This window comes from Coregonus clupeaformis, chromosome 13 (genome assembly GCF_020615455.1).
Source record: "Coregonus clupeaformis isolate EN_2021a chromosome 13, ASM2061545v1, whole genome shotgun sequence".
Lineage (NCBI taxonomy): Eukaryota > Metazoa > Chordata > Actinopteri > Salmoniformes > Salmonidae > Coregonus > Coregonus clupeaformis.
This window is the reverse complement of record NC_059204.1, coordinates 40,122,632-40,148,601: the sequence shown is the minus strand read 5'-3', so window position 1 is coordinate 40,148,601 and position 25,970 is coordinate 40,122,632. Positions and strand designations below refer to the sequence as shown.

At 43.6% G+C, this 25,970-nt stretch overlaps 2 protein-coding genes across 2 annotated transcripts; both read left to right on the top strand.

The window, feature by feature from the left end:
- The first annotated feature begins 2,691 nt into the window (after positions 1–2,691).
- LOC121580334 (claudin-7-B-like) lies at positions 2,692–13,539 on the top strand. Its single transcript, XM_045224580.1, has 4 exons — positions 2,692–3,202; positions 12,061–12,225; positions 12,323–12,407; positions 12,584–13,539. The coding sequence occupies exons 1-4, from the start codon at positions 2,980–2,982 to the stop codon at positions 12,741–12,743; spliced, it is 633 nt and encodes a 210-aa protein (XP_045080515.1). The 5' UTR covers positions 2,692–2,979; the 3' UTR covers positions 12,744–13,539.
- Positions 13,540–24,093: 10,554 nt separating this feature from the next.
- On the top strand, positions 24,094–25,632 carry LOC121580335 (cornifelin homolog B-like). Its single transcript, XM_041895386.1, has 4 exons — positions 24,094–24,170; positions 24,627–24,742; positions 24,903–25,057; positions 25,307–25,632. The coding sequence occupies exons 2-4, from the start codon at positions 24,640–24,642 to the stop codon at positions 25,427–25,429; spliced, it is 381 nt and encodes a 126-aa protein (XP_041751320.1). The 5' UTR covers positions 24,094–24,170; positions 24,627–24,639; the 3' UTR covers positions 25,430–25,632.
- The last annotated feature ends 338 nt before the right edge of the window (positions 25,633–25,970 follow it).

Sequence of the window (25,970 nt, the reverse complement as noted above, 5' to 3'; positions counted from 1 at the left end):
CGCATGGTGCTAAATACAGGGAAATTCTTGAGGGAAACATGTTTCAGTCTTCCAGAGATTTGAGACTGGGATGGGGGTTCACCTTCCAGCAGGACAATCACCCTAAGCATACTGCTAAAGCAACACTCGAGTGGTTTAAGGGGAAACATTTAAATGTCTTGGAATGGCCTAGTCAAAGCCCAGACCTTAATCCAATTGAGAATCTGTGGTATGACTTAAAGATTGCTGTACACCAGCGGAACCCATCCAAGTTGAAGGAGCTGGAGCAGTTTTGCCTTGAAGAATGGGCAAAAATCCCAGAGGCTAGATGTGCCAAGCTTATAGAAACATACCCCAAGAGACTTGCAGCTGTAATTGCTGCAAAAGGTGTCTCTACAAAGTATTGACTTTGGGGGGGGGGGGGTGAATAGTTAAAATATTTTGCATTTTCAAAGTGGTAGGCATGTTGTGTGAATCAAATGATATAAACCCCCCAAAACCCATTTTAATTCCAGGTTGTAAGGCAACAAAATAGGAAAAATGCCAAGGGGGGTGAATACTTTTGCAAGCCACTGTATGTTAAATATTTTTTTAAAATAAAAAAATGGCCAGAATTGAATATAAGTAAATGTATTCATGGAATATGTGTGACATGAGTAATACATGTATTTATATATAAGTATTTAAAATATTAGTACATACAGTACCAGTCAAAAGTTTGGACACACCTACTCATTCAAGGGTTTATCTTTATTTTTACTATTTTCGACCATGAAGGTCGAATAATAGTGAAGACATCAAAACTATAAAATAACACATATGGAATCATGTAGTAACCAAAAAAGTGTTAAACAAATCAAAATATATTTTATATTTGAGATTCTTCAAATAGCAACCATTTGCCTTGATGACAGCTTTGCACACTCTTGGCATTCTCTCAACCAGCTTCATGAGGTAGTCACCTGCAATGCATTTCAATTAACAGGTGTGCCTTCTTAAAAGTTAATTTGTAGAATTTATTTCCTTCTTAATGTGTTTGAGCCAATCAGTTGTGTTGTGACAAGATAGGGTATACAGAAGATAGCCCTATTTGGTAAAAGACCAAAGAACCAAGAACAGCTCAAATAAGCAAAGAGAAACGACAGTCCGTCATTACTTTAAGACATGAAGGTCAGTCAATCCGGAACATTTCAGGAACTTTGAAAGTTTCTTCAAGTGCAGTTGCAAAAACCATAAAGTGCTATGATGAAACTGGCTCTCATGAGGACCGCCACAAGAATGGAAGACCCAGAGTTACCTCTGCTGCAGAGGATAAGTTCATTAGAGTTAACTGCACCTCAGAGATTGCAGCCCAAATAAATGCTTCACAGAGTTAAAGTCACAGACAGATCTCAACATCGACTGTTCAGATGGGACTGTGTGAATCAGGCCTTTATGGTCGAATTGCTGCAAAGAAACCACTACTAAAGGACACAAATAAGAAGAAGAGACCTGCTTGGGCCAAAAAACACGAGCAATGGACATTAGACCAGTGGAAATGTGTCCTTTGGTATGGAGTCTTTGTGAGACGCGGGGTGGGTGAACGGAAGATCTCTGCATGTTTAGTTACCACCGTAAAGCATGGAGGAGGAGGTGTTATGGTGTGGGGGTGCTTTGCTGGTGAACTTTCTGTAATTTATTTAGAATTCAAGGCATACTTAACCAGCATGGCTACCACAGCATTCTGCAGTGATACGTCATCCCATTTGGTTTGGGCTTAGTGGGACATTCATTAGTTTTTCAACAGTACAATGACCCAACACACCGCCAGGCTGTGTAAGGGCTATTTTACCAAGAAGGAGAGTGATGGCGTGCTGCATCAGATGACCTGGCTTCCACAATCCCCCGACCTCAACCCAATTGAGATGGTTTGGGATGAGTCGGAAGGCAGAGTGAAGGAAAAGAAGCCAACAAGTGCTCAGCATTTGTGGAAACTCCTTCAAGACTGTTGGAAAAGCATTCCAGGTGAAGCTGGTTGAGAGAATGCCAAGAGTGTGCAAAGCTGTCCAAGGCAACAGGTGGCTATTTGAAAAATCTCAAATATATCTTGATTAGTTTAACCCTTTTTTGGTTACTACATGATTCATATGTGTTATTTCATAGCTTTGATGTCTTCACTATTATTCTACAATGTAGAAAATAGAACAAATAAAGAAAAACCCTTGAATGAGTACCTGTGTCCAAACTTTTGACCGGTACTAACTTTTGACTGGTACTGTATATTACATATATGTATTTGAAATATTAAGCTTCAGTATGGGACGTTTGGGGCGATAAACTCACCATCTCCATGCAAACACTGTTGTCTGGAGGCATTTTCGTCATCCAATGCAGTGGAGAGAAAAATAACACATTACTTTAAGCTATATGCCAAACTACAAAATATAATTAATGGTGCCCTGGGATAGGCCCTAGCTAGCCTATGTCTGAGCACAGGAGTTGTATGGAAAACATACTTTTTTTTCACTAAACTCACCAAATGATTCGTGAAAGAATAGTCATACAATCACATTCGGAAAAAAATCTGCTCTGGCTGATACCATGACATAATGAAACCTCAGGTCTATAAGATACCTGTTGATGATTCGAAACTGTGCGCGTTCCCGCCCCTTGTGAGGAGGAAGCTACTTTAAAAGACGCCCCTCCCAGACAGATCCTCATTATATTCAAGGTGCGGCTATGCAACAGGTACCTGAGAAATAGTCCTCTTTGCATTTTAGAAGCAAAACTACCAAGGTGGATTTATATTTTGCAGAGACTAATTTCTAAAACAGTTTTACAACAACAGATTTACAAAATATTGCTTTTTTTGAAGACATCCATTGTGAACGCGTTAAGTACTCCTTTTCTCAACCAGGTGGACAGTAATTTTCTCTTTGTTCCAAACAATTTGTTGGCTTTTTACAGGTTTTACAAGGTCAGTGACTTTCCTAAAACTCCGTTTGATTCAAGGAGTTCATAATGGCCAACTCGGGACTCCAGATTTTGGGGTTTGCCCTGTCACTACTGGGTTTGATCGGGTTAGTCGTAGGCACAATCCTGCCCCAGTGGAAGATGTCCGCCTATGTCGGGGACAACATCATCACAGCGGTGTCTATGTACCAGGGATTATGGATGTCTTGTGCATTCCAGAGCACAGGCCAGATGCAATGCAAAGTCTACGACTCAATTCTGCAACTTGACAGTAAGTAGGCTAATGAATGTTTTTATATAGAGATATCTATATATCATTAAAAATGTATGTTGGTGAAAGTTCGCCTTGCCCCTGTATGGATCTATTAGTGGCATGAGCAATATAAAAACGTATTATGTTGAACATGCTGTATGAATTTAGCAGGCAAGGGAATTAACGCGCGCCCCTTCTATGTGGATGAGGCATGCGCCTAGCCCAATATTGGAATAAAGGAGCCTAACGTTACTCCTTGGAGGAGCCTTACAAGTTTTGTTTTAAATGGCGAATTGGCTCTGGAGGCCAAAACAGCCAAATACTCCATCTAAACGTGAATTGATCCTCAATTGCGGTATGGTTCTAGAAACATAAAACCCTCTACTTTCATATCAATTCAACAACTACGCAAACTACACACGTACTGTACACTTGCAGCAGACCCTATTTTTCATTGACAAAATGTTTCTGGCCTCTCTTTCGTTTACACGGAGGTGTTCGGATGACATATAGCTAATTAGCACAGGTAGTCCACTGTTTCCATAAACAAGCGTTGTAACATAGAAATATGGCTGTGTGGGAACCCTATAAAGGTGTATCAATTTAACCTTTTTGTTTAAAAATAATAATTTCTCACCGATTATGAAAGGTCCTTATGCTCCCAAAACCTACTGCAAGCGATGCGTGTTAATGTTCAGACCGAGCATGTGTAGCCGGCGCGGTCTGTCTCTTGCCGACTACTGCGTTGTGTTCCGGTGCACTGAAGACAACACACTGGCGTACTTGAAGGCACTTTATTGTGTACAGCTCTCTCACTCTCTCCCAGCCGAGTACAATGCAGACTGTTCAACATCAAAGAGAGAAAATGTTCAACACTCTACCCTCGACCAGAATCCGCCTCTCCCAGCCGAATACAATGCAGACTCAGTATAATCACATTCAAAAATACAAGGAATAAAATACAACATCATTGGAAAATAAACATTTCATTGGAAAATAAACATTGCATCTGGTGTATATCTTATGTATGTGTCATATTCATGTTATCTCTGCCAAAAACTCTGAGCTTTTAGCCTTTACATTAATACTGTGCAACATGACATAAACCATCTTTCAAACAGGTAATACATACAGTAATATGCACGAAGCAACATGTAATCCTTCACATTTGAGCTTTTCAGTGCCATTAAACACTAATCAATACATGAAAACATTTTAAATGAACACATTTTTAACCTGATATAGGAATACATACCTGTTCAACATCAAAGAGAGAAAATGTTCAACACTCTACCCTCGACCAGAATCCGCCTAACATAAAAAGAACAACGTGAGCTTCGGTCACAAGAGGATAGAATGATGATTGCTAACTTACAGCTAAACAGAACACGAGGTTAGCTAAGTTAGCAATTTCTCAACTCTCAAAAATGGCTATATTCACGACACAGCTTGATTAAATGTACGCACACTCATCATATAATATACATACAAGTTACTATGTGCACTGAAACGTTTTAGTTTTAACAGGTATATCAAGTTTATGTCACGTCGAAGTGAACACGTACCTCTCCCAGCCGAATACAATGCAGACTGAGAAAAGCACAACATCCCTCCGCATATAACCAACTCTAGAGGCGCACTTACACAACTAACTCTCCCAATATCTGTAGACTACACGAAATGCTGAACAATACAATATTTTGGTGAAATCAACTCACAAAATAAAATAAAAAATATAAAATGAACGGTTGCAAAAATCTGTAATTCTTTGACCTGTTACACATGGCTGCTTTTAACAAAACTGCCCCCTACAGAGGATTGCTTCATCCAATTACTCTTATGTGTAATTTGATGGAACAGAGTCATGACAAGGGCTAGCATGCGCCATGTCTTATTGGAAACCTGATAATTCTATGAATCTGCCACACCTTGTTGCTGGATTTATGACTCATACTTAGTGTCAATGCTCAATGTAAACTTTTGGTTGCTTTGTTGGCCATTTACTATTCAACTCAAACCCTATGCGTGTTATCCATCTTAAACATTTAAAAATTCTTTATCCCTTTCTCTATGGGGTGATTTATATGTATATGTTCATTTTATTTTATTTTCAGTTCACTATGCCTAACCTCTAACGATAATACAGCAATCCGGGGATATAATCAAACACAGGCTACTGAATAAATGCCTTCTATTCACATTGGTTCGTGGACACGGCTGGTTTGTGCTGTTACCAAGGTAATGATTATCCTGGCATTCATTGTCCTGCACCGGGCTATGCCGTGCCCTCTTCTGCCTGTGAAAACCCTTGTAGGCTGTGCTCTATGGGCTGTGTTGTAGACTGGTCTCATAGATTAGATTTAACATTGTAAACGTAAATCTGGAACACTTATTAGTATATATTGAGCTGGACAGTGTTTAAAACAATTGTTTGCACAAACAGTCTTTACAACGTTATATATTCAATGTCAGCAATTTTTTTATTCAATGTTCAGACATTCACAAGTAGTGTCAGTGTGGGCGGCAGGTAGCTTAGTGGTTAAGAGCGTTGTGCCAGTAACCGAAAGGTCTCTGGTTCTAATCCCCGAGCCGACTAGGTGAAAAATCTGTCGATGTGCCCTTGAGCAAGGCACTTAACCGTAATTGCTCCTGTAAGTCGCTCTGGATAAGAGCGTCTGCTAAATGACTAAAATGTAAATGTAATCGTATTGCTTCCGTCCCTCTCCTTGCCCCTACCTGGGCTTGAACCAGGAACCCTCTGCACACATCGACAACAGTCACCCTCGAAGCACCGTTAACTGTCGCTCCACAAAAGCTGCGGCCCTTGCAGAGCAAGGGAAACAACTACTTCAAGGTCTCAGAGCAAGTGACGTCACCGATTGAAACGCTACTAGTGCGCACTGCTAACTAGCTAGCCATTTCACACCGGTTACATCAGCATAACACAATTTTCATCCAAACCGGAAAATGAAGGCCGTGATGGAACAGGCAGTCCTTCCCCGGGAGGAAGAGCAGCTCCGTCTTGCCAAGGTTCAGCTTGAGGTGGTGATCCGTCATCCATACTGATATGTCTGCCAGACATGCAGAGATGCGATTCGCCACCTGGTTATCAGAAGGGGGAAAGGAGAAGATTAGTTGTGTGTCGTCAGCGTAGCAATGATAGGAGAGTCCATGTGAGGATATGACAGAGCCAAGTGACTTGGTGTATAGCGAGAACAGGAGAGGGCCTAGAACTGAGCCCTGGGGGACACCAGTGGTGAGAGCACGTGGTGCGGAGACAGCTTCTCGCCACGCCACTTGGTAGGAGCGACCGGTCAGGTAGGACGCAATCCAAGAGTGAGCCGCGCCGGAGATGCCCAGCTCGGAGAGGGTGGAGAGGAGGATCTGATGGTTCACAGTATCAAAGGCAGCAGACAGGTCTAGAAGGACAAGAGCAGAGGAGAGAGAGTTAGCTTTAGCAGATGGCAGGCAGATGCCAGGTCCGCAGGGAGTCTAGTTTTCTTCCATTTCCGCTCAGCTGCCCGGAGCTCTGTTCTGTGAGCTCGCAATGAGTCATCAAGCCACGGAGCTGGAGGGGAGGACCGAGCCGGCCGGGAGGATAGGGGACATAGAGAGTCAAAGGATGCAGAAAGGGAGGAGAGGAGGGTTGAGGAGGCAGAATCAGGAGATTGGAGGGAGAAGGATTGAGCAGAGGGAAGAGATGATAGGATGGAAGAGGAGAGAGTAGCGGGAGAGAGAGAGCGACGGTTGCGACGGCGCATTACCATCTGTGTAGGGGCAGAGTGAGTAGTGTTGGAGGAGAGGGAGAGAGAAAAGGATACAAAGTAGTGGTCGGAGACATGGAGGGGAGTTGCAGTGAGATTAGTAGAAGAACAGCATCTAGTAAAGATGAGGTCAAGCGTATTGCCTGCCTTGTGAGTAGGGGGGGACGGTGAGAGGGTGAGGTCAAAAGAGGAGAGGAGTGGAAAGAAGGAGGCAGAGAGAAATGAGTCAAATGTAGATGTAGGGAGGTTGAAGTCCCCCAGAACTGTGAGGGGTGAGCCATCCTCAGGAAAGGAACTTATCAAGGCGTCAAGCTCATTGATGAACTCTCCAAGGGAACCTGGAGGGTGATAGATGACAAGGATATTAAGCTTAAATGGGCTAGTGACTGTGACAGCATGGAATTCAAATGAGGAGATAGACAGATGGGTCAGGGGAAAAATTGAGAATGTCCACTTGGGAGAGATGAGGATTCCTGTGCCACCACCCCGCTGACCAGATGCTCTCGGTTTATGCGAGAACACATGGTCAGACGAGGAGAGAGCAGTAGGAGTAGCAGTGTTTTCAGTGGTAATCCATGTTTCCGTCAGCGCCAAGAAGTCGAGGGACTGGAGGGTAGCATAGGCTGAGATGAACTCTGCCTTGTTGGCAGCAGAACGACAGTTCCGGAGGCTGCCTGAGACCTGGAACTCCACGTGGGTGGTGCGTGCAGGGACCACCAGGTTAGAGAGGCAGCAGCCACGCGGTGTGAGGCGTTTGTGTAGCCTGTGCGGAGAGGAGAGAACAGGGATAGGCAGAGGCATAGTTGACAGGCTGCAGCAGATGGCTACAATAATGCAGAGGAGATCGGAATGAAATGAACTAAACATCTGGGAAAGGAGAGAGCGGGGCCTCCCTCACCACAACTCCCAAGTATAACTCTTCCGACTTCCACCTCAGAAACTATAATTGTTGTAAACTACAGCGGTTCAATGTTTTCTAGGAATAGACTAACTTAGTTTATTCAGCTAACTAACTAGGTGCAGTATTATTCCGTGAAAATCGTCCGGGCACATATTCAGCCAGTTAGTTAGCTAGAATAGTTAGCAAACTAGCTAGCCATTGCTTTCAGACAAAGAATAACCCCTCCTTTCAAGGCACGAACACACAGAGAGAGCCAAACTAACGTTAACTAGTCACCCATGTCCCGAATTCCTTGAACGACTCGGGCTATCAATATGTAAAAAACAAAACACAAATGTAGGTTATGACTTACCCCTAGCAGCTACTGTTAGCTAGCCAAGTGCAAAGCTAGCCACTGAATTGACTCAGCCAGTTCGCGTCTGTTCGCTCGGTCGTTCCAGCTATTGTTTACTAGTAGCTATCCAGGTAGCAACAAGCTAGCTAAATTTCAAGCACAGTAGCCACTTGCTACCTAACGTTAACGGTTCAGACAATGAGGTTAGAAAACAGCTGAATGGTAGGCAATTATTGTATGTAATTATTGTAGGCAGCCAGCTGGCGTAATTACAGGCACTCTCAGGTGTGAAACAACTATACCGTTGCTAATAGCTACTCGCCAGCTAGTCCAGGTGGTGGGTTAGCTAGCTAGCTTCGTGCTACACCAGGCTACACCAGGCACAGCCGAATACAATACTAACCTACAATAATTACATACAACAACCCACGATAACAAATGCATTAAATCACCGGCACATTGCGCACGTTAGGCTACACATCATGAAATATATTGAGACAAAGTACACTCCGTTGCCTACAAGTAGCAACAAATATCTCAATTGATTGGACATTAAATGTAGGCTATTTCAATATGATGGAAATGGGCCTATAGCCTACTGTTTATATTGTAGCCTAATATTTGAAGCATATTTTTATAAGTTGCTTGATTGTATCAATTGCAAAGACATTGGTGACTTTGTAGTCAACTTTGTTCTGAAGTTATCGGCTTTCAGAGGGACAGAAGCACATGGTTTATCCATGTTTAGCGTTGTGTAGTGAAGCGGGAGGGCAAAAAAGCATCCAATGACGCACTTAGCTGTTCTACGGGTGGTGAGGCAGGCATTAGATTACGAATGTTTTGAAGTGCAACATTAATAACGATGGTTTTGGGAAACAGCTCAGAGATTTAACGATGCTCCTACGAAGGTTCTAACGATGAACTTAGCCTTAAGATGCTTTTGGGAAACCGGGCCCTGTTGTATTATGGAGAGAATTATTACTCTCAACTCAGTGTCCCAGGCCAATTGTATACCTGTTAGTCCCTTGTCTTTCGATAACCCGCTCACTTTTACAGCCTTTTCTCAGCACGGTCTCTTCAGATAAATGTCTGTGGGTGTTGGAATATGATTAGCCTATACCAACACGTTGCAAATCACTGTAAATTGTGACATTGCAATATTTTAGACCTGGAGCTACAGCAACATGCTAGCCTCTGACTACAGTACACTTACTGACCACTTCCCCCTGATTTAAATAGCTTGATCCTGTATCTTAACAAGTAGTCTTGTAAAATGTAAATGTAGTCTATGGTAATTTCTCTGTCACTACATCTCAGTGTAAAAATGTATCCTCCATTACTCTTCATCAGTATACACCCTGTGCTGTCTAGATGTAGAGTTAAGTGTGTGGCTTACTGGGGGAGTGCCATCCATTCCACTCATGTCTTCAGATACTTCACCCATGGTGCACCTGAAAAGTTCACTATGCTCCCAGACTCCAGCTGCTTGAGTTCACTGGACTGTTTATGGTAGTTGTTTTAGTGGCTGTAAAGCACTTTGTTTTACTTGTGTATCAACAACACCTTTTGATAAGGCTGTATCGTTTTATAGACTCCTTATCTTTTATTCTCTTGCTTGTAGGCTTTATTGTATCTGCAAACATGAACATAAGCCAGTTCTGATAAACACTAATCAAACCAGTGGTCAGCTGTAACAACTCAACAAATAATAGCTTGATATCCATTTTAATTGCACTGATAGCAGGGAGATGGAATATTGCCAGATATGAATAAGGCATTAGGTTGTGCCAACTGCTTACTTGAATGTCCTCATGCTGTCCTGGTAAGTGAGGATTGCAGAGTAGGCCTACAGTTTTTGTCATGCCAATACTGATTGGTGTCATTGGAGCTTTTCAGAACCCCGGCCACATTTTAATACATAGTTTCAAATGTTGGTATGTTGTCTAAATGGTTCCTGAATTGTTTGGGGTGTTATGAGGCCATATTGGAGAACTTTGCTGACTTCAAGGCATCCATTTTGATTTGGGCTCTTTTGAATGTGGAGGAAGGAAATGTTTTCAGTGGCATGGAGAGGGAGTGTTTCTCCCTCAGTGAAACCCAACTCCCCCGGTCTCTCTCATGACTGGTCTGACCGGTTCCTGACTTTCTGACTGAGCCGGGGAGGTGGAGGTGAGGGGGAGGGGTGGCACACAAACACACAGGCCATTCTCTCGAAACTGTAAAAATATATTGTCATCTTTCACAATTTCCTGTTGAGTCACTGAGATTAGGATCTGATCTATTTCATAGTTTTTTTTTAAAATCAGATAATATGCATTTTTCCACAATTCTCATTATGTAACAATTTTCGAAGTCCAAAAAGTGATAAACAAATCAATATTTCTAGTACTTATATATTGCTCCCCTAATGAAGCATAACACTGAAATATTTCAAATGAAATTATAAAAAATTTAATCTGACTTTTTCACAGTTTGAGCTTTTTAGCCATTTCGGGAATGAGAAGGCCAAGTGGGTGTAAAGGTGGCGTTTTGAGAATAAGAACCTTATTCTGAAGGCATATAAGCAAATGAACTCACTGTGCTCATCTAAGGTCTAATCCTCTAGATGATGCATCATGGGTGAATACAACTGTATTTAGAAACTGATTGGTGTTTTTACAGGAACTTGAAAAAGTGTTATGGTAATGAAACACGTTCAGACACTGTGCGTAATAAATATTAATTTAATGTAAACTTCAACTAGTATACCATTTATGGACGAACTACAGCAACATATTTGGTGTTTTATTAAAATAAGTTTGGCTTTTTCTAAAGTAAAATAAAAAACCACCAGCGTTTAATCAGGACGCATTACGGTATTGAGAATTTGGTGTGAAAATGTACAAAATTCAGGTGACATTTTTTAATGTGTTTAAAATAAGACACTTTCCCTAAGATTAGATCTTGGTCCTCAGAATGGTAGTTGATATTTGCAGATGCATCATGGATTTTGTTTCTCAATTTGCTACAGACATTTTCAATCTGGTTTCATGAGAATCACCCCCCCCCCCCACACACACACACACACACACACACACACACACACTCCACCCTTGAGGGTTTCCGTTGGATATGGGTTCTGTTGCACCCATAGAGATTTATAGAGATCGCAATGTTGTATCTGTGCCATTATGGCATCTGTGACTGCATGGGCAGCACCATTGAGGCAATCTCAATTTTAAAGTAGTACATCTTTTGATGTTTGTTTGTAAAAATGTGTACAGCTAATATTGGTGACTCACCACCACCTGCAGTGCAGAAGTTTTGAACCAAATCTTGTCATTCATTTATTGTGGACATATAGCTTAAAGCCATTTACAAACTAGGCAAACCAATTTGAGGAAGACTATGCTCTGATCATTGACTGATCGCTCCCGCCATTTTAAAGTAATCAAGTGGGTGGGAAGCTCTCAATGGCAATGTCCATGCAAAACCGGTTTATTTCCATGTAATGCATACACCTCTGGTTGCACCTGCCTACAGGTGCATTGGGAGTGGTTGAGACAGGAGTTCAGTGTGGAATGGTTTGCGTGTATGGTTTCAGTGGCTACACTGCTCTCGGGTCTTAATAACCTGGCTATTAAAACTAAGTTTAAAGCATTTTATTCCTATAACCGAAACCACTTGAGGCAGAGTTCTCTAAAGTCTGGGTGGATAAATCAAACATTTGTCAACTAACATGGTCATTCATTCACTAGACCATTTTCACTTTTCCTTCCACTATCAAAAACTCTAACTTGTGTCTCAGTTGAAAAAATAAATAAAATGATGTTTAATAGGGCATGGCACCCTAAAGGGATAACCTGGTGTATTAACCCTGTCCTCCCCACTTCTCCAGGCGCCCTGCAGGCAACGCGTGCCCTGATGATCGTGGGCATCATTGTGACCGTGGCTGGATTGGGTGTGGCAACCATGGGAATGAAGTGCACCAACTGTGGAGGAGATGACAAAACCAAGAAGTCTCGCATCACCATGACTGGAGGCATCGTCCTGCTAATTGGATGTGAGTTACTTTGAAATCGGCAGATATGTCATTTGCTCTAAGTTCTCTGTATGATCGGATATTTTCACCTCTGACGTTTTGTTCCTCCTCTCCATAGCTCTGTGTGCAACTATCGCCTGCTCGTGGTTTGCTAACAACATCATCAAGGAGTTCTACAACCCATTCGCCCCTGTCAACTCCAAGTAAGTACTGCTGAATCCCTCTATGGCCTCCTTCCATTCTTTATTGCCCCTCTTATTACCTGGAATCATTAACTCACGGTCTTGGAGTTGGTGAATGCTAGAAGTTGCGGCCTATTTTCTGTTACGCATGCAATTGTACTGATACCAACACAAACCCTGCCCTTCATCTCCTCTAGGTATGAGTTTGGTTTAGCTATCTTCATTGCCTGGGCTGGAGCCTTCCTGGACATAATTGGTGGTGCCATGCTCGCAGCATCCTGCCCCAAGGGCAAACCTACACCCAAATACCCCATCGCCTCCAACCGCCCCCCTAGCAGCACCAAGGAATTTGTCTGAGCAGGAGCCAGCCCTGCTGTCTGGAGGCACAAGGAAAAACCTTGGCATGTACATTGCATCGGTCCAACTCAAGATATTATTTGGGCTCTGCCAAGTCCACCTAGATAGCATTCTGTTTTTTAACTATGTATGTTTTGAATTTTATCCACGGTGTACCCTCAGTTACTGATATTGTAAGGATGTAATTTTAAGAGATTTGGTTTTTATGTTACGTTTTCAAGGACTACTCATAATGTTTACTTCTGTCTAAGGGAGCGCAGAGGGTGAGTGTCGGCCTCCGGGAGAACATTTCATATCCCCTTCTCTCACACCATCACTCCACTTTTCCCATGTCTATTACTGTAGTCTACATGGACAGGCCAGATGATTGGAATGATTTGGGATTGCATTACAACAGCCAATCCTCCCACAACATATTTTAGGAGCCAGGTGGACATCCATTGTCTGACTTTTAAATGTTTATGCTAGATATTTTTTATTCAATGCATAAGACAACACATCATATGAAGCTATCAGTCAATACCTTTTTTTGAAGGTCTGGGACTGAGTCCTTCATATCTTTAAAAGATTGCCAGACTATATTTACAGTAATTGCCATTATCAGTGGTAAAGGAAATCAGTGTGATGCGTTTGGTGAAACATTTGACTCTCCATATTCTCCCTTTTGTCAAGTGTTTTTTTGTTGTTGCTAGTAGCCTACAGTATGTGTGCTTCAAAGAGACGGTAGATTTCAAATACTTTCTGCCACATTCAGAATAATTAACTTTTTAAATAAATAATTATTTGTTATTTTTGAGATTTGTCTTCTGTAAATAATTTTTTTTAAAGTTCTGGCTTTGGGAGTGCTTTGTGGGATTCAAGGCAAGAGATGCAGAGATGATGCAATAAGTCTTGTCTATATGTCCTGACTAGCTAGGTTGCTTTGTAATCAGCCAGATGTGAACTCTGCTGAAATGAGGCCCCTGATACAGTAAGTTGTGGGGGGTGAAATGCAGTGCTGCCTTGTGAGATCTTCAGGGTGGTGTTCAAACTGAGCTTTACCCCAAAGTCATTCTGTCCTTCTAAAGTTTGGTGGAGGAGGAATAACGATCTGGGGCTGTTTTTCATGGTTCGGGCTATGCCCCTTAGTTCCAGTGAAGGGAAATGTTAACGCTACAGCATACAATGACAATCTAGACGATTCTGTGCTGCCAACTTTGTGGTAACAGTTTGGAGAAGGCCCTTTCCTGTTTCAGCATGACAATGCCCCCGTACACAAAGCGAGGGCCATACAGAAATAGTTTGTCGAGATCAGTATGGAAGAACTTGACTGGCCTGAACAGAACCTTGACCTTAACCCAATTGAACGCCTTTGGGATGAATTGGAACGCCAACTGCGAGCCAGGCCCAATCGCCCAACATCAGTGCCTGACCTCACTAATGCTCTTGTGGCTGAATGGAAGCAAGTCCCTGCAGCAATGCTCCAACATCTAGTGGAAAGCCTTCCCAGAAGAGTGGAGGCTGTTATAGCAGCAAAGGGGGGAGACCAACTCCATACTAATGCCCATGATTTTGGAACGAGATGTTCGACGAGCAGGTGTCCACATACTTTTGGTCATGTAGTGTATGTATGAAAAAATGCATTGCAGGGGGCATGCTTCGCCAGGTACATGCTGCCTGCCCTACAGGACATTTACTGCACTCGGTGTCAAAGGAAGGCCCTCAGTCACCCAAACCACGGTCTGTTCAATCTGCTACCTTCTAGCAGAGACGGTACAGGTGCGTCAAAGCCAGGACCGAGAGAGTGAAAAACTGCTTCTATCTAACCGGCTACCTGCCCAGTACTCTGCCCTGCACCTTGAGACCAATTCCCCATGTATAGAGTCATTGAACACTGGTCACCTCATATTCTGTTGTTTACTCACTGTGTATGTATATACTGTATTCTCAGGTCAGCCATAGTGTAGTACGGTGCTCCTGGAGCAAATTAGGATTAAGTGCCTTGCTCAAGGGCACATCAACAGATTTTTTCATCTTGTCGGCTTGGGTACTCAAACCAGCGACCTTTCGGTTACTTGCCCAACGCACTAACCACTAGGCTACCTGCTGCCATAACACCTACAAATCTGTGTACACAACCAATAAACTTTTATTTGAAATACCCTCAAATAAAAGGTGACATTCTGTATTGTCGCCTCTTATGAAACATTTGATCTCAAAACCAAAGTGCTGGAATATAGAACCAAATTAAACGTTTCAGCTTCACTGTCCAAATAAATACGTAGGGGAGTGTACAACCACAAAGTTCTTTCAGATCTACATTTTGCCTAGAAAAATAACTGTTCTCCTCATACTAAAATTGTTCTCATTGTCTCCAACAGTGAGCTTGTGACTTAAGTTAATTTCCAAAGACTACCCGAACTTAGGTTCATTTCCAAAGACAACCCAAACAGGTTTTATTCCAAATGAATTACAGATGTCATCAAGTCTGTACTAGTAGATTTAGAGGGGTTTTAAATTGAGTGAGAGAAAAGATCTGGTCAGAGCATTGTTCCTTTGACTTTATCGCCCTCTGGTGGTACTATCATTGTACAACAGCATATCACATTTCAAGAAGTATAATCAAGGTTTTACAATAATACATGCCAGAGCAGACACTTTCATGCAAAGTGACTTGTAAAAAAAAACACCCACTTTAGTATCAGTCCAAGCATATAGTTTAGTTTAGTTTTAATGAGAATTGAATTACTGTTACTGGAGTTGAAGTAGGCCTAACCCTTTTATAGCTAGTGATATAATTGTATAACTTTACAGCTACCAGGAAAGAGATGAGACTGACCCAAACTGACCAATGGTTCCATATCAAAACAACGTATTCCTCACATCTTGGTCAGTCTTACACCAAATACCGAATTTCTCCTCCATGTTGCGATCTACTTCATCCTTCTGCTTCGTAACTGGGTTTAACATGAACCAGCAAAATGATTGATCCTCCATCCTCCAATACAGAGTGCAGAGTTAGGCAACTTGTCTGAATGTCATATTACTTTTTTTGACCAGATGGGGGCATTATGGTGATTGGTGAAGGATATTAGACAACAGGCTAATTCTAAAAAAGGTGTATTTACACCTCTATTCAGGGATACATGGAAGTTCACTAGTTCACAGTGAGAACTCCTTTGTCTAGTAACTCAAGGGTAGAGAGTAAAATACATTACAACATAGGCAGGGTATAGGCCTACTAAGCTTCTAATTAGGACATGCATGACAAATTAAAGTCTTCAGTGTATCTAACATGTTTTAGAACAGATTTTACAGACACTTCCTTTGCACCAAAATGAGACAGTGTTGTCGACCGTCAAAGGCTAAAATAAAGTGTATTTGTCAACATAATATGTGAAACAGTGAAAAAGCATAGGTCAACTCATTTTGAAGGGGCAGGTCTTGATGGGTAGGGCCTTCTCTTGTGTGCTTATGTTTCAGCCAGTCCGGCTCCAAATCTACCATACTTGCTCCCCTCCCCTTCAAAACCAGAATAGCAGCAGAGATGCACAATTTCTCTCTATTTCCTTGGAACACCAACCTTCCCTCCAGGAAGAGCTAAACTACAGGTGATGTGCATGCTGCTATTGCAAACTTTGCAATGGGCACCTAAACTGGGTATTGTCCAGAACAAGTGGTCCTCGCTTCAGAATTTCACAAATGAGCACGATCTTGAGGTCTGGACAGTCTGACAGTGTTCAGGCAACAGGAGAGATATCGACTGATATTGGGAGGCCATTGTTGTTCATGACGTCATCCAAGTCCTCATCCTCTATCACCACTGTAAAAGGAATATATTAAAGTACGGGGGGGAAATACTGTTATTATCAACATACATTGGTCATCTGATTCTGTAGAATCAAACAATTAAACTAAGTTCATAGTCTGGTCAGACTATATTTTAGTCATATGCCGATCAGTTACTTTCGTCTCAATTCTCGTTCCTCATCTTTTGCTTGCTTCATCTGCTGCACTAACCTCTCTTCGACCGTCCTATTTGCCCTGGTTTCGGGGCCCGTTGGCCTCGTCTCCGCTGGGGGGAGTCAAAGCTCAGCACACCCCTGTTGAATCGACTCCCCAAACCAGGCACCTCACCGGACTCGCGTGGGATTACTGAACTGGGCTGGAGTACGCCAGAGGGCGGTAGAAACTAGGGTATTCCCGCTATTCCGTACATTTCCAGTGGTTGAGGTGCGCTTTCTCGGTTCTTTCGGTTTTTCTCTCTGTAGAATTCTCGACACCTCTGCAGCGTCCGAGCGCTGCTTCTCCTTGTCCTTGCTTCCACAACAGTACAGCATGCAGGAAGGATGCCGGCATATATTTTTAGTGTCGATTAGATAAATGTCGTTGTTCTTGGCTAAAGACGGAGTTAAAATTGAGAATGTGGTAGATAACAAAACTCAAGAAAATGAACTGAATACATATTTCACACTTTGCTGGCACAATATCCCAGCTGATCCACAACACAACACATTTCTGCCATAAATGTCAGACAAGACGTTTGCTCGTCCATTGCGCAAAACGTTCTCAAATGCATTTCACCATCAATATGGTTTCAGTATTATTCACTTTTCAGTTATTCTGGTAAAATATTGGTGCACATTATTTCAAACCTTTTCTATAACTAGTGGTCATTGCAGAGGGTCCTCTTCACATATTCCCCATTGTGAGGTGTTGTTGTGATTTTACAGTTGAACATATGCCCACTCCCAGTACGCACAGTTTCGACGTCATAAAGGTGTAGAACGTCAATGATAAATGCGTTATTACAATCCGGGATTTCCCAAACCCGCACCTGATAGCATCATGACGTACGAACTGAAGTTGCAGGAATTATGGCACAATAAAAAAATTATCAAAGTATGAGTATGAGATCACTCATACACTCGTATTTATGGAATTCTATTACAAACAGGTACATCATAGGAGCATCCATAGGGTAAAGATATTGTAAATCTGATCATGGTCACAGCATTTGAGTTTTTTTTTTAAATGATACATTTGCAAAACTGTATATAAAAAAAAAACATTTCTAAAAACCTGTCATTATGGGGTATTGTGTGTAGATTGATGAGGGAAAAAAACAATTTAATCCATTATAGAATAAGGCTGTAACGTAACAAAGTGTGGAAAAAGTCAAGGGGTCTGAATACTTTCCGAATGTACTGCAGCTCTTTCTAGCTACTGATGCGTGGGTAAAGAATGGCCACAACAAGAATGACTCACGTTTGATGGATTTTTACTGAAGGATCTTCTCAGATGATACCGGAATGATGATGGGAATTCACATGAATATACTGGAATTAAGTAGATGTTCTTATACAAATGGCGATAACACAGGCTATGTCTAGGCGCTTTTGCTCGGGCACAGAACGATGTCCATGCCATGAGCATGCGAGCAAACCTTAAACTGTGGGAAATACTAGACAACTGGCTAACCTAAACATGGCACACCCATTAACCAATGAGCAGCTATCAAGCGTACAGAACGTGCACCGTAGAACAAATGGGGGGAACAGGGGCTATGCCATTTGCAATACACTACCCCCTCCAGGAGTACCGAGTCCCTTCGGTACAGGTAACCCTAAGTTACAAATGACATAACTACAGTCCTTACAGTCTAAACTTCCTGTAGACTGGCTTAAACAATAAAGATTAATAAACAAAGTCCACAGTCTCTCTGACTTGTAACTTAACTGGAAACTACACAGTCCATGTTTTCTTTCGTTTCCCTTTTTAACTACTGTTGTATCTCGCAGGTTTGTGAACCTTTCATCCACGGAGTGTTGACTTCAATGTCTTGTTTTTCGTCTGGTCTTTTCCACCTTTTGTGTTTTGTACTGCCGATGACGGCGTGCAGCAGGCTGATGCTACTTTTCTTTGCTTTCCTGTTTCTCTTTTGGCTCCTGTTCAGGAGCATCTGAAGCTGTGTCACTGCCATCTGGGGGTGGCTCAGGTAGTTGCTGAGGTTCCAGGTGTGTGGGTGTCTCAGTGGAGTCTTTACTCTGCTGTAGGACCTGATTCCTTTGTTGCCTGACCCACACCGGGATAACCTCACTGTCGTAGGGCTTGAGGCGGTCGTGGTGCATTATCCTTCTGTGTTGTTGTATCTCATACAGCACAGGGCCACGGCATGCAGAGACCATGTGAGGGCCCTTCCAGGGTGCTTGGAGTTTGGGGCTCTGCCCTTTCTTCTCGGTGCTATCCCAGATGTATACAAGATCTCCGACAGTATAAGTCCTCTCTCATGTATTTTATTTTTGATGCTGCTGAGCTGCTCGGAAATGCTCCCTTGCAGTTATGTGTGCTTCCTTTAGACCTTCTTCCAGGTTGTAGAGGAACTCTGGGCCTTCCATCCTGTCAGACTTGACCTCTGTTGCACCAGACCAGATATCCTGAGGTTGATGGATCTCCTTTTCAAGCATCAGCCTTTTTGGAGTGAACCCAGTGATTGATTGTAGGGAGCTTGGGTAGGCTGACGTCAGGAGCGGCAGGTGTCCATCCCAGTTTCGCTGATTCTGGTCCACGTAGCAGCAGATCATCTGGAGTAGCTCAACCTGACCGTTGGAAGCCAGGCGATAGGGGGTTGTCCTTTTCTTTGAGATCTGCAAGAGCCTGCTCACAACTTTCAAAGTTGCGACCTTGGTCTGTGTGCAGCTCAAGTTTGGCACTGAAGCAAGCAATGAAGTAATATACCAGTCTCTTGGCAGCAATTTCAGCTCCTTGGTCAGGAAGAGGAAGAGATCGTGACAAGCTTGCAACACTTCAGTCTGCATTGAGGTTGGCACCAGCAACAGTGAAGATGGGCTGAGTCCACCAGCTTTCTCCCAGTGGTAGTAGAGAACACCCTGGCATAGTTCAACTTGAGGCCAGCACAGCCAGTACTTTCTTAGTGCAGGGCTCTCCAGGGCAACTTGATCCTTTGTGGGAAGGTTTCCTGACTCTTTCCACTGGTGAAGGATGGAGAGGACAGGATCTTTCTTTTGCTCTTTGGCTAGTTCCTCACCGGCTGTAGCCAGTTTACTGTTCGAGCTTCTACCGTTGGAACATCTGGCTGGCCGTCTTCCCGTGTTGGGTGGTTACTGGCACTGTTGGGCTCTTTGGTCTCAGTCTCTCCAAGTCCACTGCACCTCAGTGCCAGCGGCACTACATCATCGACATCATCCTCGAACCTCGCCCACTGTTCATGCAGTCTCTGGCGGTGTTTACAACCTTGGCAGGGTAGGTCCGTTACATCCTTGCCTGCTTGATAGCAGGCACATGCTCTGGAGCCGTCCCGTCTTGACATCGCATCGGCGTTGGAGTGGCGGTTGCCTGCCCGGTATTCAATGTCATAGTCATACTGGCTGAGCTCTTCCAACCAGCGAGCTAGCTGGCCTTCTGGGTGCTTGAACCAAAACAACCAAGTCAGGCTGCTGTGATCGGTGCACAGTAGGAACTTCCAGCCAAGGAGGTAGTGTCGGAATTGGCGGGTGCAGCGGAAAATGGCCAGTAACTCGCACCTTGTGATGCGGCACCTCTGCTGAGCTGGCGTGAGGTGGGTGCTTGCATAGGTGATAACTCTCTTCTCCCCACTGTAGTTGTGACAGCACTGCTCCAATGCTGTGGTTGGAGGCATCCGTGTCAAGGATGTACTTCCCTTCTGCAGCTGGATACCCTAGTATTGGGGCTGTTTCTCATTAAGCTGAGTGAAGGCATGCTGGTGCTCTTCTCTCCACAGGAACTTAGCTTCCTTCTTGAGGAGAATGTTGAGTGGGCTGGCCAGTTCTGCAAAGGCTGGAACGAACTTGTGGTAGTAATTGCATAACCCTATGAAGGCTTGCAGTTCTTGCACATAACTAGGAGGTTGCCAGGCTTGCACATCCTTGATCAGAGCATGTTTGTGACTTATGCCTTCACCACTCACGACATGCCCTAAGAACAGGACTTCTTCCTTGAGCAGGTGGCACTTGGATGACTTCAGCTTCAGTCCGTGGCTGTGAAGGCATTGGAAGACATCTGCAAGCCGTTGTAGGCTCTCGTCAACTCCTCTCCCCAGGATGATGATGTCATCCAGATAGATCAGTGGTGTTTCCCATTAGAGTCCACAGAGGACAATCTCCATGGCCCTCTGAAACGTACTTGGGGCATTGCAAAGGCCGAATGGTATACGGGTGTATTCGTAGAGCCCATATCTAGTGAAAAACGCTGTCTTCTCCAAGTCCTTTACATCCACAGTTATCTGCCAGTACCCAGATTGAAGATCTAATGTGGAGAAGATGTTGGCTCCCCCAAGGACATCAAGACACTCTTCAATCTTGTGCAAGGGGTATGCATCCTTGCCTGTCAGGCCGTTGAGGCGGCGGTATTCGACACCATCCTTCTTACGAACTAAGATGACGGGGGATGCCAACTCTGAGGAGGATGGTGTGACGACACCTGCTTCCAGCATGGCATTGAGGTGCGTTTCCTCTTCTTCTTGGAACCCGAAAGGTGTCCGTCTAATCGGTTGATGTACTGGCCTAGCCGCTCCAGTGTCTATCTTGTGGGTGACAGCAGACACGTAGCCTAAGTCAGTGTTGGTCGTTGCAAAAAGGGATTTGTATTCCAGCAGGAGCTCAAAGCTTGAAGCAGCAAACAGGCCTGGAGATGTTCAGGTAGGTCTGTGGCAGCAATCACTCTTCTAATCTTTGGTCGCTGTGCACTTTCAGGCTGTTCCCCAGGACTGCGTGTTTTATGCTGCTCAGCTGGACTTGATGGACTGGAGGGGCCATCAGTGAACGTTTCAACCAGGAGGCCAAGGCAAGCTCCTCTTGGTAGAGCAGCTTTGTTGCTCGAAAGGTTGCAGAGCTTGACAGGCACCCTCTGCTCCATGGTTGTGGCGACACCTCCGGAGGACACCGCTTCGGTGATACTTAGAGGCTCAAGTACAACAGAGACTCCGGGCTTTGGACGGTCAACCTCACCCCAGACTAGATATTAACACTCCGGTGACAAGGTTGTGTCTTTCTCCAGGAGCACCCGAGCTACGAAGTAGTCAGGTCTGTCGCCTCCAACGATTTTGCCAGGCAAAAGTTCCTCCTCGATGAAGACTCTTCCGCTGGCATGAATAGTTACATTTGCAGCTCCCAACAGGTCCAGGCAGAGGAGGAGGGAGTCATGTATAGGGGCCACGTACACCTCCCATTCAAAGCTCCTGGTGCCGATCTGAAATGTAACTTTCAGTCCACCCATGGCAGTCATGTCTTTCCCCGACTCAGCATTCTAAAGACGTGTCTTCTTGAGAGTTGTCTGCTCACTCACAGGGAACTGCTGGTAAAGGCTCTCAGAGATGATTGTTGTTTCAGCTCCAGTGTCTACAACAGCTTGGATTGGGACGCCGTTGATTGTCAGAGCTATCTGCAAACTTGGCCCTCTGTTTGTAGTACGGCCAACTTGTACAGTAGGGGACTGGCTTCGTTGGTTGACAAGCCCACCTGCAGAAGTGGCTTGGCCAAGTTCTTTACCACCCCGGCTATGGGGAGGGGTTGGGCTTAGGGGCCTCACCAATTCTCTCCTGAAGTGTCCTTCCTCGCCACATCGGTAACACGGCCCTGTAGCAGTGCGGGTGGGACTTGGTGAGCGGACTCTCATCCTGTTACCCTGCTGCAGTGGTAAACGTCCTTGCCTCCTCTCCTGACTCTCAAGGCTGCTGCCCTCATACTGCTTGAGAGAGTACTCTGGGAACTCCTGGCTCCTGTGGTACAAAGCGGCAGCATGTTCAAGCTTTAGCTGTAGCTTATTCATCTTCTGCAGCCTCTGCAAGTCTCTGAGCCTCCACAAGTGAGATGGGATCCTGATTCATTACTTCATAAGCCACATTCTGGTTCCTGAGGCCCTTGAGGAATGCGTCGGTTGCTAGTTGATCTTGCAGATTTAGCTTTCGATTTATTTGATTCATTAGGCTTACCATTAGCTGACGCCAATGGCGACAGCTAGTCTTACTGGGGTCCGACATATAACGACAAGAGATTACAGACAAAATACTTTACAATTGACATACGTTTAAAAACATGAACATGTAGTGTGTGTGTGTGCATCTATCAGTTACACATACATCTCAGTACATACACACAACAAGTAGGTCACATGGGGAGAGGCATTGTGCCGTGAGGTGTTGCTTTATTATTTTATTGAAACCAGGTTTGCTGTTCACTTGCGCTATATGAGATGGAAGTGAGTTCCATGCACTCATGGCTCTGTATAATACTGTACGTTTCCTTGAATTTGTTCTGGACCTGGGGACTGTGAAAATACCCCTGGTGGCATGTCTGGTGGGGTAAGTGTGTGTGTCAGTGCTGTGTGTAAGTTGACTATGCAAACCATTTTTTCTTATAAAAACAAGAAGTGATGCAGTCAGTCTTTCCTCCACTCTTAGCCAAGAGAGACTGGCATGCATAGTATTAATATTAGCCCCCTGATTACAATGAAGAGCAAGACGTGCCACTCTGTTCTGGGCCAGCCGCAGCTTAACTAGGTTTTTCTTTGCAGCACTTGACCGTATGACTGGACAGTAATCTAGATAAGATAAAACTAGAGCCTGCAGGATTTGCTTTGTGGAATGTGGTGTCAAAAAAGCAGAGCATCTCTTTATTACGGACATACCTCTCCCCATCTTTACAACCATTGAATCTATATGTTTTGACCATGACAGTTTACGCCAGGATAGGCAAGCGTGACCAGCCGGCGCACTTCCTCTGCAAATTCAGCCAACGACTCCTTGGACTGGCGAAGCTCTCCCAACCTCCTTCTGACTGTGGTCGGGGGGTTCCGCTGACCAAAGCGCTGGGTGAGCTGCTCCTTGAGAAGGTTATAGTCCTCCCGAATTTGCTCAGGCAGTGAGTATACATATCTGATGGCTGGTCCATCAGGCATTCATGTAGCCAGTCAACCCGCTGAGCACCGTTCCAGGCATACTTCCTAGCCTGCCGTTTGAATGGCAACAGAAAGGACTCCCAATCTTCATTTCTTTTTTTTTTTTTTTTTTGAGAAGAGATCCAGAGCACATATCACAAAAAGAGGCACCTCCTAAACCACTAAGTCCTGGCCATTTCCATCGAACATGGCTAGCTTAGCCTTTGGGCCATCCTGTGTGGTGTGCTGGTTCTGGTGATTTGCTTTTACTATGTCACGTTACCCTCACTGTTTGACATTAAGTAGCCTAATTACCTCACCCTCTTTTTGACTCTGTTCTAGAGTTGAGGAACAAGGCTTAACTCTGACCTGGAATGTTCAGGATTGACCGGCTGGTGTGGTTTATCGGAATGTATCTAAGACATTCCTTCATGACAAATATTCCTCCACTCTTCCACAGCTCTTATTCAGAAGTGTCAGACATCAGTTCTGCTGTTGTTATAGATGGTTCAGTCTCAAAGCTCTCTCTCACAGGTAAGAGGTGGCCACCTATTCGAGACCTATTCAGACTTTTATTATTTACTTTTATTATATTTGATCAATAAACATTTAAAGATAAAATGCACTTGTGAGATTCAATAAGGTTATATGGAGAGGAATCATAATTGTGTTTCAGATAATTTATTTGGCTCCATAGTTTACTCTCTAATCAGTTACGGTTTAGATCTATTTTGATTATGTTTTCCTGATGGAAAAGGTTGTTGTAATAATTCTGTAACAACAGAAGACCAGACACTTTTTGAATTATTTTTTGGTATTGAAGTTTGATGGAATGATTTAATGAATGTGTGATCTTTTGGGAATTAGTAATTGTTTGAATACAAGCATTTGTTCTGTACAATGATGAGAACAGCTTAAGAACTGTCTTTCAAAGCAAACCAAAGCCATGAGTGGTTTATTGAAGATGTCCTCTGATCTCTGTCTTTGTAGATAAGAAGTCACCATGCCTACATTCGTCATTGATCAGCCTCTTCCCGTCATGGAGTCCAAGGAGTCTGACCAGTGGAGTTCCGGAATCTGTGACTGCACCGATGACATGGCAGACTGTTAGTGTGTGTGTGTGCCTGACGTGCATCATATATTTGTGCATGTTTGTGTGTGATCACATTTGTTTGTGTATATTTGTATATTTGTATGTTAGAGTGTTAAAAATTCATAGTTTTATAAGTTTATGTTCTCGATTGGTGCTTCATTCACTTTGGCCAGGCTGTTTTGGATGCTGGTGTTGTCCCTGCCATGCCTGTATACATTCAAGGGAGTACGGACAGTGTCTTTGTCTCCCTCTGCTGGACATCTTCGGCATCATCCCACCCGTCACAATGTCCATGAGGGTGTCCATGCGCCAGCGCTACGGCATCAAAGTAAGTACATTTAAAGTTGGCTTCTTCTGGAAAAAAAGATTACATTTACTGAACTCGGATAAAGTACATTACGATACACATTTTGTCATCCAACCACTGACCTAGTGCACCGTGCTATTCATAGGTTTAATTGTTAGTGAACATTTTCCCTTCTCTAGGAATTAATAACTTTCTTGTGTTGGGCCATTCCAATGTCTGCTATATGACTGCCTGTATGACCATTGTTGTAAGATTGCTGACTGTCTCCAGGGCAACTTCTGTAACGACTGTGTGAACGCCACCTTCTGCAACTGCTGTGTCTGGTGCCAGATGTCCAGAGAGATGAAGAGCCGCAACATCCCCATTGTCTTGATCAGTGCTAGGAACGAATGACCAACATGACACCATAACCTCAAGGTTACCGTAGTCATCACAATACCATAGCCATAACCTTTTTCAGAGTGATGTTTCTGTGTTTTATAGGATGTATATTATTCCTACATGCCTGAATTGTCTGTTTGTTTGTCAAGAAGTTATTGTAAACTGTGTATATTAAAACAAGATTTTGTATGCTTAAAATGATGTATACACATCTTTCTATGAAATATTATGCCTACAATAAGGACATAAATCAATATATATTTTTATTATATAAAATAAATACATAAAATAAATGAGGACCACCACAGGAATGGAAGACCCAGATTTACCTCTGCTGCAGAGGATAAGTTCATTGGAGTTACCAGCCTCAGAAATTGCAGCCCAAATAAATGCTTCACAGAGTTCAAGTCACAGACACATCTCAACATCAACTGTTCAGAGGGGACTGTGTGAATCAGGCCTTCATGGTCGAATTGCTGCAAAGAAACCACTACTAAAAGACACCAATAAGAAGAAGAGACCTGCTTGGGCCAAGAAACACGAGCAATGGACA